This window comes from Diadema antillarum, unplaced genomic scaffold (genome assembly GCF_040938485.1).
Source record: "Diadema antillarum isolate AM-2024a unplaced genomic scaffold, OU_Dant_1.0 seq00000687_RagTag, whole genome shotgun sequence".
Lineage (NCBI taxonomy): Eukaryota > Metazoa > Echinodermata > Echinoidea > Diadematoida > Diadematidae > Diadema > Diadema antillarum.
In genome coordinates this window covers 512,954-528,471 of record NW_027271592.1, presented here as the reverse complement: position 1 = coordinate 528,471, position 15,518 = coordinate 512,954, and the positions used below count along the sequence as shown (strand labels likewise).

Genomic DNA, 15,518 nt, shown 5'->3' with positions numbered 1-15,518 from the left:
GCCAGCAGTTGCACCCGGTACTACCCCCTTAATTTCCAAAGGAAATAAATAAATAAATAAATAAATATATATATATATATATATATATAATTATTACATATATTATTATATGTAGCTACAAACGGCAGTTTGGGGACTGTAAAATGTCAAAATTTTCAAGCTCGCTCGCTCCGCTCGCTCGCATTTAATTGTACAGTTATGCAATTCTGATGTTGCTTCCATGAGGTGCCCTCCCCCCATGTCTTGACCCACGGTACGCCACTGAACACCCCCCTCTAAAAAATCCTGGGTACGCCTATGTCAACGGGTAACCCTGTCTGTATTGGAGTCATATCTTTTCGCGATTACAGCGCCTTATGTAGATTTGGTGATCCGAAAGTGAGGTTTGAAAGTGTATTATACATTAATATATATATATATATATATATATATATATATATATATATATATATAAATGTATATACAGATATATACGGAGCAATATCAAATTAAAAAGATACAGAAGGTGATCCGAGAGACTACTAGGATCACCTAAAAAGTGCAAGAGGTGTCCGTTGTCGTGGTTGGGGCTACGAGCTTTTTCTCGTGCTATCTAAGAAACACGCATTTCAATAACCATGACAATACTATGCAAATCGTATCACTTTTGAGATCGTCTGGACGGACCGCAAATAGTGGTGACGTGAGGAGAGAAATAAAAACAACAATAAGAACAACAACAAGATGAGGTTCGATGACCTTCTAGAGAAAGTGGGGTCATTCGGCCCCTTCCAGCACCGCGTCTGTCTACTGGTCGCCCTCCTGGCCGCCCCCACAGCTTTCCACTCCATGATCCAAGTCTTTGTCGGCGAACCAACGGATCACTGGTGCAAGGTGAGCTGCTCTGGAAATTCGGGGGAACGTCACAAGACCGACACACATGAGTCATACAGCCCACGAATTCACAATTCATGAGTTGTACAGCTCACGAGTCATACAGCCCATGAGTTATACAGTCCAAGAGTTATACAGCTCACGAGTAATTTAGCCCATGAGTTTGACACTAAGCATTAGACCGACACATTAAGTCCCGTGTTGTACCTGTCGAGCTCGTGGGCTGTTTTTACTTATTTAGTGTCGAACTCATGGGTTGTATGACTCGTGAGCTGTATGACTCATGGACCTGTTTTCAATGTCGAACTCGTGGGTTGTATGACTTGTGGGTCCCTTGTCTTGTGACCCCGGAAATTCGATTTTGTTCCGGAAGATGGTGCGGTTTTGTTTCTGATACTTTTCTTTTTGCATGTATATACGAAATCAGATTAATATAATCACAGAGGAGAGACAAATTGAATGATGAGAATAGGCAATGCTCATTTCAGTTTCAGCTTTAGCTGGTTTAATTTATCTACATGTACAAATGGAATCACTCAGATAATATCAATTATTATCACATTATGATATGAACAAAGGTACTCAAAAGAAATAGATATAACACGTTTCTATCACACGTAACAGGTGGAGGAAACTGTTATCGTAAAGTAATTCATTTGACTGAGATAACGGCCTCTTGAAAATTTTCATGTTTTCTTTTGCGTTATTTTGTGATGTTTTCAAAATCCTCCCTTATTTCTAAACTGGAACCAAAGGAACCAAACAAATACACTCAGATTACAACTTCAGAGCAGTTTCAATATCATTTAGCCGAGGAGGACAACACAAGGGGAATATAATAAGACAGAAACGAGGACAAAGAATTAAGGGGATACCTGAATAGGAAAAAGTTGAGAGAAGAGAGGCGATGGTATGCAGTATGCAGTGTTTAGTAGTTTGGATCTATATACAATAAAATTGTGACCCCCCCCCCCCGAAAAAAGCAAGCAAACAAACAAACAAACAAACAAAACAAAACAAAACAAAACAAAAAATAACACTGGAGGAATATCATGTTCTACAATAAACATATATTATGTGACTGAGAGAAAAATTAAACGTTATCCAAGGAAGATAGAAAGTTATCCGAGGAAACTTCAGGAGAGTAACAGAAATGGGGAAAAAAGATAAAAAAGTGGTGAGTATTCTCGCGATAAATAAATGTCAAAAGGATGACGGTAAACGTCAGTTGGTGCCTTATTTGATTTGCTTGTTTGTTTGTCTTTTGAGGGAGTGTGTGTTCTGGAATTGTGGAAAGTTTAGACTATGTCGACAGAATGTTTTCCAAATGCATGAATCCGTCATGGGTTAAATATCATATGCGTTGTATTGTCCGAGAAGAATTTCTTTAAAAAATGTGATGACTGCAGATGGGAATTTGGTTCATTTGAAAGTCTTTAAGTTTAGGTAAAAAGCTTTTATTCAGAAAGATAGTAGTCATTCGAGCATTGTCAATCCTCGCCATCCCAAATATCTATTGTATAATGTACTACATTGTTCTTGAGTACAGATATTGAAATATATCTAATAGCATTCTTCGAAAACTCTTTAACCAGAAATTCAAGTCTTACATGTGACTGTTGTTGACCATGCTTAAAACGATACTTTAACATATAGGCCCTATACACCAACTGCACACTATTTAAAAAAAATCAAATCTGACAAAAAGGATAAATGAATTAAGATAGTCGACTAGTTTTCTGCAGGATTACTGTATTTATGGAGTTGCTGAATGTTAATTTCCTGAATTAAGGTTTCATACTGGGAGGACGAGAACTGTAGGGAGTGGAATCTGACCGACTCGGCCTGCGAACAGGCGAAGAAAGACAGCAGCATCCCGGCCACTTATGAGGACGGGGAAGCAGTTTACGACGAGTGCAGTATGTACAACGTTACAGGTGATTCATATTTTCTTTTTAAAGTTTGTAGGACTTTTCATAATCATCTTCGAAGCGAAAGTGTCATTTGAATTTCAGCAAGTTATATGCCAAGGAGTGCCGAGAGGGGTAAAAACACAAACAACCAAACATTGATCAAAGAAAATGCAGCACTTTATTTAACAATAGCTAATAGATATCAGGCCGTGTCCAGTACAACCAAGAGAATACGCATTTCAAACAAATATTGAAACAATGCATCCAGATTTGCTATGTGGATAGGGTAACAATGTATGCTAATAGTTCAGGAGAATCTACACAATGGAAAACACAAGGGGTAATCTATTAATTAACCTTTGAGAATGTTTATGGGCAATGAGTCATCCTTTTGAATTTTATGGACCCCAATTGACCTAAAATCCCAAGCGTAATAACTAAGCAAACTGTGATATCAAGATAGCGGATACTTGCACGAAGAAAGGTCTTCCCAGCGAACAGCTTGGGAGTAAGCCCCGACGTCATGTGCTGATGTGATCACGTGATCATGTGATTGTACATGATTTACGTGCTCACACGATCATGCATGAGAAAGCTGCAACGACGATAAATGTTTGTTTGGTACAGTTTTGCAGATGTAACATCAAACACATGAAAAACGACGACGTGTAGTGGAATGACTAATTGCCCTCATTGTCATTTCCAATGACACTTGTAAGTCATGTTTCATTTCTCACAATCACGGTGACTTAGAGCTGGCTATGTCGATGGATCATGAATACTATGCGTGGCATAAAATTTTGGGTGAACTGCATCGCTCTTTGTTTCAAATTCCATGGCTACCTCTGATAACATAAACATGCCACTTATGCAAAATATAGACCAGTGGCGGATTCAGAGGGGGCGAACCGGGCGAGCGCCCCTCCTTTATTTTTTTGTTGAAACAAAAGAAATTAAAAGAAAAAAATAAATGAAACCCGGAAGTAGCACTAGAAATATCCCCCCTTTTTTTACTGAATTCCTGGATCCGCCCCTGTAGGCATACATTTGCAACATTGAATTAAGCATGCTATGTTAGCATACATTACTTTTTGTAGTTACTGTACTGTCATAGGACATCCGCTTTAATCTTTCCTCATGTTTAAGATGCCACGTGATTCCTTCTGTTTGATGTCAGGTGACAAGTTTTATCCGTCCTACGATGGCTCCCAAAACGGAACGAGGAGCCCGCTCCCATGCCAAGATGGATGGCTGTATGACACGAGTGAAATCAAGTCATCGATCGTGATGGATGTAAAGTGTAAACTTTGCTATGATCATTCAGATTCTTTGTTTGCGGATGGTCACACACACACATGCACTCGTTTTTGTTTTTTTTACTCACTGTCAAATTTCACTACCAAATTCTTTTATCTAAAAATATAAGTGGGTGCACCACTTTGTTAAATAACATCAACTTCCTGAAAATGACTATTTTGTGCCATAGAAAAAAAAAATCTTGCTTATGCCTCGAAAGAATATAATCATTATGTTAGATTTAGTGAACTTAGCCAGAGTATTTAGTAAAGAAGCCTTTTCTCATGCCTGTCAGTATTAACACAATTATCATGGTTTATAACTGGTTTTATGTTTTATCAAATCATTTCATTTTCGTAATGTTTTTTCTGTCCTACTCTCTACAGTTGTAGTTTGCATTTGAAGCCCTTTGTGTTACCTGCCAATTTTCAAATGAATATGATATGTCATAATTGCTTTAATGTCTTATGAAATTGTTGCATTTTAATTCTTTTTTTTCTTCCGTAGTTTTCGGGTCACCAAAATATGAAATTTGATGGGATGATTTTGGTAAAAGTTAGTGTTAAATAACCCTGTGGTTTGCTCCGTGTTAGTCAAGAAATAACATTGCGTCATGAACTTACATACGGATTTAGAAATATCATAAAGAAAAATTGGGGAAATATCAAACGACGTTGTGTGTGTGTGTGTGTGTGAGAGAGAGAGAGAGAGAGAGAGAGAAAGAGAGAGAGAGAGAGAGTACGATGCTATAAAACAATTTAAATGAGGGTATCAGACTTTCTTGTTTATGTTGTCCTCAATAAAAATTTTATAATGATGACTATGTGAAGTACTATGTACATTTGAAACCGAGGTCGTGAGACTAACAGGGTAAAGTTTAGAGAAGTCGTGCTTGTCATTTTTACACCCTCATCCCGCGTGAGGATATATATATATATATATATATATATATATATATGTGTGTGTGTGTGTGTGTGTGTGTGTGTGTGTGTGTTTAAGTATACAAGCGTCCATAGGGAGAATATACGTCTGAAAACGAGGTATCTTAAAGGGAATTCGTTCCAAACGGGAAATTTTTGATTCCCCTTAAGGTTTTGACAATGTTTTTCAAAGCCTTATCACTGATCTGGGGCCTCAGGACTACTCCACAGTAGGGCACAGATGGCATAGTGTGTATAGATTGAGGACTGTACCATCAATACAATTTAGGGGAGATTGGCAGGGATGCACAAAAAATGGATGTATATATTGGATGTGCATAGAAAACGGGTCATTGGGGGAATTTAGGTATATCTGCTTTTCTAAAAACGAGTATTTTCTCATTAACATACATAATTTAGTGGTTTAACATGCATTTTGTGCTCTTGTCTGTTCAATTCTGTATTGAGCCCATATTAATGCATAATCTGTCAAAAAGGGCAATATTTTTTCATTTTTTCCTGAATATTTTCATGCTTTTTGTCAAAATTCCCCCAAACTATCATTTATTCCGCATTTCCCCTTATGGCTGGAAATAGCGTTACATACATATAGAATAAGATTATATATATGTATATGTATATATATATATATATATATACCTCTGTATCCAGCTTTAGGGAGACACAGTATGGAAAATGTGTATTGAAAATTGACAGCAGTAAAGCATGGATTGAATGGGATAAAACATAGTTGAAACGTTACAATGACACACAAATTGTCTCCTTAACGTCTAGTGTCTCCTTAGTGTAGTAAAGCATGCAGTGTCTCCTTAAAGCTGAATCCAGAGTTATATTTATACAGGCCTCGATATCATGCCGGGGTACCAAATTTATCTTTAGGTGGCCCGACTGGACAACTAAGATTCAAAATGGATTGTTACTCTTTTTTTTCGGACCACTACATACATCTTTTTCGGGCCACCTAAATTTCAGATTTGAACGATTTACTTTCTCAAACAAGCCACCAGACAAAATATTATAGTGTCGAGCCCTGTATACATACATATACCGACTTTAGCCTGATTTGTCGCAGATGTCAAAGTTGAGTAAAATTCACATTATTAATGTGGTTTACAGTCCAGAAATGAAGAAGTTGACAATCGAAAGTTTATCATCCTAACTATACATTCTGCCTGTAATGTCGAGGTCTAAGAATGCCTTGACCTAGCTCTGTGACCTAGTGTTCGGAAATGTTTATAATATCTCAAGCTTACATTTATCTTTGATTGCAGTGGGATCTTGTTTGTGATAAGAAGAACTACCCTGACTACGCTCAGTCCGTCTTGTACGGCGGCTACTTATTTGGATCAATGTTCTTCGGATATCTTGCAGATAGGTATGCAGTTTAGATCACTTGAATGTAAAAAAAAAAATGCTACTAGTGGCACTGATGTAGTGCAAGATACAATTATGAACCCCCAATGTATGAGTAAACAATATCGTTCAGTTAACTTCAGTTCACTTTTTTTCAATTCAGTTATACTTTATTTCCGTCAAACAAAAAGTAATACATTATCAGGGCCGGTGCTACGTTTTTCAAAATGGGGGACCGACTTATTTGGAACAGGGACGTCGATTTGTTTTCAGGATAGAGCGGACGTTTTGCTGGCACTTCTCTACCAAAATCGCCTGACAAACAGAAAACAAAAACAAAAACACAACACAACAAAACAAAACAAAACAAACAAAAGAACAAAGCGAAACAAATAAAAAACAGACACACACACAAAGTCAGGACCCCAATATTTCCTGAATAAAAAAGTGAGGGCCCAAAAAATTCAGACCCTATATCTTCTGCAAAAAAGCCCCCCCCCCCCCCTCCATGGCGCGGCCCTGTATTATAAAAAGTATATATTTCTCAATTCAAATTGTTGAACAATTTGAAAGCGGTACAAGTGTTGATGAGCATGATACACAGTGTATGTACGGATAATCATATTACGAGAAAACAGAGCAGACTTTGCAATGGCAACAATAATTAGTATAAGTAAAAATATTTCTACAAACAGGATGGGACATTTACGGAATTACCATTCAAGTGGGACCTTCCGGGCTAAGGAAGTTGCGTTTATCTGTTTTTGCGCCCTAAGAATACATGTCAATGAAATATAGCATGGCTAAAATAAACTGAAATATATTTCAAACGGACAATTCCTGGTCAGTTAAAAGTTACACTGAAAAGAATGAGCAAATTTACAAGCACAACAGTGAAAGTTTGATCAAAATCGAGTGAAAATAGAGTAGCATGAACGTGGATTTATGAATCTATATGAATAACAATATATTTATCTTAATGTTTTTAAAGTGGAAGAATTGAAATTTTTTTCCTTTTCTTTTTAGACATGACTAATGGAAATTTAAGGGTGATAAATATACGTAGTGTGTGAAAAAATATGTTTACCAATTAATTTTGAATACAGAATTGGGCGCCGTCCGTCGCTGTTCATGGCCATCTTTATCCAGGCAACTTTTGGAGTACTCGTTGCCTTTTCTCCAAATTATTGGGCCTACTTGGTCTTCAAATTCATCCAAGCGGCTGGAAACAGGGCTGTGCTACTGATTGGCTTCATCATAGGTATGCACGAAATGTAGTAAAAGTTTAATACGACGATGCTACCACACTTACGGGAATCGCTCCCAGTGAATGTTCATTAGATAGCAAACACAAAAAACTGTGAGCTCCCCCCCCCCCCCCCCCCCCATCTCACTTGGTGGGTTTATCCACAGCCAATCTGTGAAGATAGCGCATTGCTTTATGTTTTCTGGCTTTTCTTTCAAGAAAAGTTAATCTCGTTCTCAATTCTACAATGTATAAAGTCCAATTATATTTCCCTTGTTCCAGTCAACTCCGTTCCCGACAATTTTCATGTTATTACTTACAGTTGAAAAGGCAGACCGAAGAAAAATTTACGTGATACAAAATACATCTCCAGTTCCATTTCTGAACATAAACGTCTACCGTTTGGATGACTGTGAAGAAGAAAACATATTTTCTAGAGAAACGCCGATCAAAGCATCCACTATACTGTTATGAAAAGCTAATAGATGAACAGGCATTCTATAATGTTTCTGAGTACCTTTCTAACCCTCATTCTTTACCTTTTTAATAGCAAAATTATTAGATACACTCTAAACAAAAGTTACGTTGAAGAAGGAATGGAATCAAATCAAATGAAACGTTGCGGGTTGTTGTTTGTTTCTTTTCCCTTCAAAGTTGTAGAATTTGTAGGACCAAAATGGCGGACGGTGACCGGAATTTCCATTCGAATTTTCTACGCTTTCGGGTTCATGAGTCTTGCTCTCCTGGCCTTTTTTGTGCGGTATTGGAAAACACTGCAGATTGTCGTCTCGGCACCTCTCTACACATTCTTTATATTCGTCCCGTAAGTCGAAGATATTCAAGGCATTATTTACCATTTGCAGATGAAACAAAAACCCAGGTTAAGTGCTTCAAAATAGTTCTAAAATGTGAGTTAGGGATAAAAACAACCAACGTAAAAAAAAAATGCTAATCAGTATAATCAATGTTTTTTTAATTTATTTCAATTATTTTTATTTATGTTTCAAAAATAAAAATAGTTCTAAAATGTGAGTTAAGGATAGAAACAACTATTAAGTGTAAAAGGGTTAATCAGTATAATCAATGTGAAGTGTTGTTAAATAAACGAAATGTGAACAGTATAGTTACAATAAAATTGTTTCTAGAACAAACGGTCTACAGTTATGGTTTATTGAGAAAAATAGTGATATCTCCTCCTTTCATATTTTCGGATTTATTGCGATTTGTTATATGGTAGGATGTTTTGTTATACAACTGACCTACACATATTATGCATCAAATGTGATAACTCGACATTTCAAATCACAAAATCACATCCAATCACTGCTCCCAATATGGTAAACAATACCTTTAATCCGAATATGGCAAAGCCATTATGAATCATTGTGAATGCACCACAGATGGAAATGATGGTAATGAAAAGTAGTAAATGTCATGAATAATAATTGAATTAATAATAATAATTGATCATCATTTCTTTGCATGATATTCGAAAGACTCATTTTTGTAGGATTTTTTTTTCATTTTGTATTCAAACGTTATACCTAATGCACTAATATCAGAAGAAAAAGAAATGCTGTATTCCTTAGGTGAAGTAATACAAGACGATTTGGTTATCCAATTAAAGAAATTGTAAAATCCTTACCTCCACATATTCTTCTGTTTCTACAGAATGTCTGCATCTTATAGTCATATTATCTAATTCAGTCGATATCCTCTACCTATACTCGTGTACCCATGCTTGCATGTATGTGTGTGTGTGTGTGTGTGTGTATGCGTATTTATCATTATATCTATCTATATCTCTACCTATATCTTCTACGAAGGCCTACATTACATGTCCTTGATGTATATTTGGAACGTTCTTTACTGTAGATTCATCCCTGAATCAGCAAGATGGCTCGTTTCACAGGGAAAGTCAAAAAAGGCGGAAGAGGTTATTCAGCACGTGGCCAAAATTAACAGGACCAAACTACCAGATCCGGTGTTCACCGAAGCGGAGCTGAAGGAACAAGTAATGACGTGGCACATTGGTTGCTATAGTAACCAGAACATAGATTTCCTAGCCGCCTCATGCTACCGCAGTATGTCGCACCACTATTGAATACTTCCTACTTTTCTTCATCCTTTTTACATACGTATATACCTCTTCTCTATTCGTTCTTTTTTCTTCCCCTCCACCTTATTCGAGTGCTTTGTTGTATCGCTGATAAACACGATTACTGAGATGACTTGGGGTAGGCCTATTAGCAATGAGTGCGAAAAAATCAATCATTCATATGTAATTTGTGTATTTTTATGGAACAATGATTTATCTAATTCCATATATACTGTTTGGTTTTTTGTTTGAGATAAATTGAACTGAATTGAACTGAGTGCACATCTGAGTGTGAGTTCCAGAACGCAGTGTGGATTTACACGTGAAAAACAAAACGAGAGAAGAAAAAACGACCTGTTCTCGGGCTTTACCCAAGTCTTAGTCCACCAGTCAGTGAAGGGGTGCTTCCAACGTCTGTTTGTGTAGAACTTTCCAGAGTATAAGTCTTCCACAGAGCTTGAGCTTCTCTAGCAAGCCAGAGTGCGTCACCCTAAGATATCAATCGAATCCCACTATGGAGAAGTTTTGAGAACCGGCGAAATATGTCGGCATGCTATAAATAATTCTTACATAATAATTGTGACATGATCAGAGTTCTGCTCGACTGCTTTAACAGGAGGACCTTCCTTACGAGAAATGATTTCAGAGTATGCTTTTTTTCATATAAAAAGTATCATACACTTTAAGAAAAAGCAACAACAACATAGAAATATGACGAAAGGGTGATAATCTTCATTATCGAACAAATGAAGTTTTACTTTTACGTGAGAATTTGTAAAGTTAAGGGAATTAAAATGAACACATGGTATGGGGATCGATTACAGTACCTACGCAAACTCGGACAAAAAAAAGACCCAAACAAACAAAAACAGAAAAGAGACCAAGCCAGTGTGAAGTGCATTGGTCATCTGACCAATCGTTGTTCTTGTTGTTGTTATTGTTGTTCAGGAGGCCACAAGGTCAGACTCCAAACCGTCGGTCCTAGACTTGTTCCGGACACCGATCCTGCGCCGCCGGACGATCAACTTCGTCTACAACTGGTCAGTTTTTCATCGCTGACCTTGGTCAATGCATTGAATAACTGCATGAGATTAGAAATGCATTCATCTATTACTTGTCAACATACAGTCAAGCCTGCCTTAGCGGCAACCTGTCTATAGCGGCCACTGAAAAAATCCCCCGAGAGAAAAGCAGTGTTAAAGACTCTGTGTATAGCGGCCACCTGTCTAACACATAAGTACAGACGTACATTTACATTGCATGTACGTGTAAGGATACAACGATGACACGTGTACATGTAAGCAATGCACACAAAGTTGGATTACCTGTCTATAGCGGCCACCTGTCTATAACGGCCATTTTCCCGTCTCCCTTGGGTGGCCGCTATAGACAGGTGTGACTGTATATGGACTATTAGTGGTAGTGTAAACATTAATTATGTAAAATAGAATGTTAATAATGTTAACAACTTGAATCATGATTACTCTCTTTTAATATTTTTTTTTGCCTCCAAACTTGTCTCTAAAATCCGTAATTATTACAAAGTTTGGATTTCACTTTTGCCATCTACTACGACGTTGTTCAAAGTAATTAAATTTTTGCATCACGTTCTTTTTTTTTCACTGTATCTAATTGACAAAGTACCCTACATCGACGTATGAAATAAGCATCGAATGAATCACTGATATCTTTCGTGCTTATTCGCATCGTTGATGTTGTTTATATCTTTCATAGTTATCAAAAGGAAAGTTACTAAAACTTACTTTTTTGGTTGTCGATTTCAGAATATGTAAATTATCTGTGTTAAAGGTCAAGCTCATCGTCATATAGGAGCTACGTGTGAATTAAGTGAATGCAGCAATATTAGAAGACCATATCAGTGAAAGTTTAAGGAAAATCGGACAATCCGTTCAAAAGTTATAATTTTTTTAAAGTTCCTGCGCAGTCATTAGCTGCTGGATGAGAAGACTTCTGCAGTTTTTGATGTCACATGCAACGATATAAAAGACATAAAATATTCTTTTTCTTTTTGATAAAGCACACATATCCTTGACTTGTTATTGACGTATATCAAATGATATATTATTCCTCCTGCCTTCTGAAAGAGGCAGGTGAAGTGCTCATTTATTATGCGAGCAAAGTTTAAATATGTTAAATTTTCTTCATAAGATTATTTTCTTTACATCGTTCTACGGTTACAGATCGTTATTCCGAAGGTTCGTTATTCCGAAGGCTCTTTATTCCTAAGATTCGTTATTCCGAAGGTTCATTGTTCCGAATTTTATTTTTTGATTAACCGATCTTCGGAATAACGAACCTTCGGAATAACGCCACAAATTTTCGGATTAACGAACCAATTTTCATTTTCGGATTAACGAACCTCTAGGTATAAGGAATTTGCGTGTTTCGGATTAACGACCCTTCGGAACAACGAACCTTCGGAATAGCGAACCTTCGGAATAACGAACAGCACCCCGTTCTACACATGTGACTGTGTGACATCACGAGCTGTAGTAGTCTTTTCATCCAGCGATAGCAGCACTAGGCTGAGACTTCAACAATGCATAACTTCAGACAGAAAGGTCTGATGTTTCTCAAACTTTCACTAATATGTTCTATCAATATTACTGCACTCACTCAATCCATATTAAGGTGAACTTGTCCTTTAATGCCGAGGAGACGAATATGTTCATCCACTTGATGACGAGTTGTTGTTTGTTGCCACTAAAGTGCACCGTGAAAGGTGCTTGACGTCTATTGTTCACCTTACCTCAGATTCTGAATAAAAATATAAACAATAAATGTCGATACCATCCAATGTAGGCCTATCAGCGTCGATGTAAACGGGCAAGGTATGCTAGAACCACCATGTCCTGTTTGTGTGGTAGTGACACAAAGCATACAAATCGACAATGCGACAATGTCCTTATGATAACACGGAGGAACCAAGATATTAAAAAGCAATCAATGATAGTGAGATTACCCATGTGATAAACAATTTTATCAATTCATAGCCATGTGGCTGTGCAGGTCTGAGAAATTTAATGCGCACGATGGGAATCGTGAACAAGTATAACGAAGTTTGTCTTGAGTGGTAATCGAGAAATAATTCTCACACGTTGCGAAACAGGATGGTGGTTACTATGGTGTACTACGGATTGACGTACGGCAGCAGTGACCTGGGTGTGAATGCTTACATCAGCTTCTTTGTTTCTGGCGCCGCGGAAATTCCCGGCTACGTGTTGGCCATCATCGCTATCCAGATCTTCGGCCGGCGACCCAGCCTAGCTTCCTTCGTCCTCATTGGCGGCATAGCGTGTCTCGTCAACATCTTCATACGTACGTAAAATGGGCCCTCACGCAGCTTGCACACGTGTAAGCTGGTTCGTTTGTTGCTTTTTTATTTATTTTTTGTTGTTATAGTTCATTTGTTTACGTTCAAATTTCTTGCAGGTTTATTCAATTGTGCTAGGGCAGTTTTTTAGTAATACAGTAGGTTTACCCATTTGTGTCAAATTAGGCACTGTTTTGTTGTTATCTCACGCTAATCATTTGCAGTAATTTTCAGACAAACTTCGCTCAACCTAACTTTCACCTACATGATCTTAATTTTTCCCATTTTCCCTTTTCCTCCTCCTCCTCCTCCTCCTCATCATCATCATTTTGTTTTCATCATTCTTGTTCATCGTTTTCCAGCACGTGGAGTATGGAACGTAGTTGTTGTAATGATTGGAAAGTGCGCCGTGTCAGGGGCTGTTGGAATCGTTTACGTCTACTCTGCAGAATGCTTCCCAACTCCTGTGAGGTAAGACAATGTGATTGCTTTGATCGACTTTGCGTTGTACTACAGTAATCTTCTTTAACTTTCCGTTTGTACCCTTAGTTAACTCTGTGTGATGCCGACTTATAACAATCTCGTTAAAAAAAAGTATAAATCTATTGTTCACAGGGGGTACAAATGCATCCAATAGATTCGAGTAGACTTACAATCTGATGAAACCACAATTTAAGTGTAGTGCCATTTTTCGCGCTCCAGCTACAAACCTACGACTTTTGAAGCAAACTGAACCAAAACAAAAAAAGCGTGACGGAATATACAAACGAAACAAAACCAAAACTAACACGGTACCTTATATAACTTTTGATTCCCTGTGGTTATTCTTCGATGGGAACACTGTGGTGTAAGGCTCATCACCCCTCAAAAAGAACTTGACATACCGACTTCCAATCTTGCTTGGTGCTCGTACTCGAGGACAAGCTGTACCATCCATGACGTCATTCCATATCCAAGTTTGGTTCCTCCTACTCCTTTTTAAACCCAAATGTCTCATGATACTGGAGTAATAAGGACGGCATAGGCCTACCCTTTTTGGAGGACAAGCGGTCACTGAAGATGTTGTCAACGGTGACGCGACATTTGCTCCTGCTACAATTGCTCTGGTCTTCTTTTCTCCGAAGACTTAGGTTTCGAGTTAGGGTTGTGATGGGTTTTGGGTTTAACTTGACGTGAGGATTAAGATTAGGATTAGGGTTATGTTTGTGGGTAGGCCTAAACTCTGTGTTTGGCTTAGTGTACAGATATTTCATGGGAGCAGTGTTGTCACAGGAGCAAATGTCATATGAAACCATTGCCAAAACAAGACGTTCATCACCATTCGGTTATTCGGTTATGACTTGTTTCATCTTCTTCCGCAATAGGAGCGTTGGAATGGGCTTATGTTCCATGATGGCTCGCGTGGGGGCGATCATGTCCCCTCTGATCCTAATCCTAGGGGATTACTACACACCCGCCCCTCAAATCGTCTTCGGTGTCTCCACTGTCTTAGCGGGCTTCCTGTCCTTGCTTTTACCCGAGACGAAGGGCAAGGAACTACCGGAGACCATCGAGGAGGGCGAGCTATTCGGAACGTAAGTCGCTGACAACCATTCATTAAAGAAATGTTTTGCAAAGTTTTAACCGTCGAGTTAAAGCAGAGAGAAATCCTGTTGCAGAAATGATCACCTTGTTGTCTTTAAATCGGCAAATTTAAACCTCACTGCACGAATCATATTGGGAAAACATTAGATGTAACTGAATATACATGTATTCAACAAAAAAATGCCGCAATATCAGTAAATGATTTAGAAAAATTGTTAAGCTTGGGAGAGAGAGAAAAAAAAACCAATAACACATTAATCTCCGAGCATGTGTTGCCAATTTAAATCTGAATCATTGCCAAATCTAGGAATTACTATCCTTTTAAAAAATCCGCAACTCGAACAAACAACAATAACAATCTTAGATGATGATAAAGACGGGTTGTGTTGTTCTTGAGTAACGTACTGTCTCGCTGCTGTATTACTAGTCCTTTAATAGCGTATTGGTCCCATTACAAACATCAATTCCCTGTTATTTTGTGTCGTTTCAAGGAGGGAATATGATGAGAAGGTAAGGCCTACGGCTTTCCAGTCACGTGACAGAAAGGACACGGAAGTAATTGAGATACCAATGGAAGAATACCACAACGGAATCGACAACGAAGCCTTTCAGAACGATCCGCCGAGTCGTACGTAATAAACCACGTTGCTTGAAAATTCATCTTCATTGACCTTCACTTTCGCTGGGCGAAATTCATCTTCATTGCGTCGACTAAAGTGGTGGGCGGGGCTTGCTAAAGGAAGGTGGGCCTGGCAGATATTAAGCATGAAGAATAATGAAGAATGAAAAATAATGCCTGCCTTCTTTGAACTGTTCGATTGTAACCAAGGACTATCGAACTCTTTGCTTGTAGTATTATCCATGTGACTGTTGATATTGA

At 38.0% G+C, this 15,518-nt stretch overlaps 1 protein-coding gene across 1 annotated transcript; it reads left to right on the top strand.

Annotated features, from left to right (window-relative positions):
- Nucleotides 1-723: 723 nt before the first annotated feature.
- Nucleotides 724-15,274, top strand: LOC139737242 (organic cation transporter protein-like). The gene is made up of 12 exons (XM_071647917.1): nt 724-873; nt 2,666-2,810; nt 3,964-4,079; nt 6,295-6,398; nt 7,483-7,637; nt 8,277-8,445; nt 9,498-9,636; nt 10,669-10,760; nt 12,851-13,059; nt 13,417-13,525; nt 14,419-14,628; nt 15,130-15,274. Exons 1-12 carry the CDS (start codon nt 724-726, stop codon nt 15,272-15,274), a joined length of 1,743 nt encoding a protein of 580 aa, XP_071504018.1.
- The last annotated feature ends 244 nt before the right edge of the window (nt 15,275-15,518 follow it).

Coding starts and splice junctions, on each gene's coding strand:
- LOC139737242 (XM_071647917.1), top strand. CDS start 724: ATGAGGTTCGATGACCTTCTAGAGAAAGTGGGGTCATTCGGCCCCTTC. Junction 2,811..3,963: donor CAGTATGTACAACGTTACAG/GTGATTCATATT, acceptor GTTTGATGTCAG/GTGACAAGTTTTATCCGTCC. Junction 9,637..10,668: donor AAGCGGAGCTGAAGGAACAA/GTAATGACGTGG, acceptor ATTGTTGTTCAG/GAGGCCACAAGGTCAGACTC.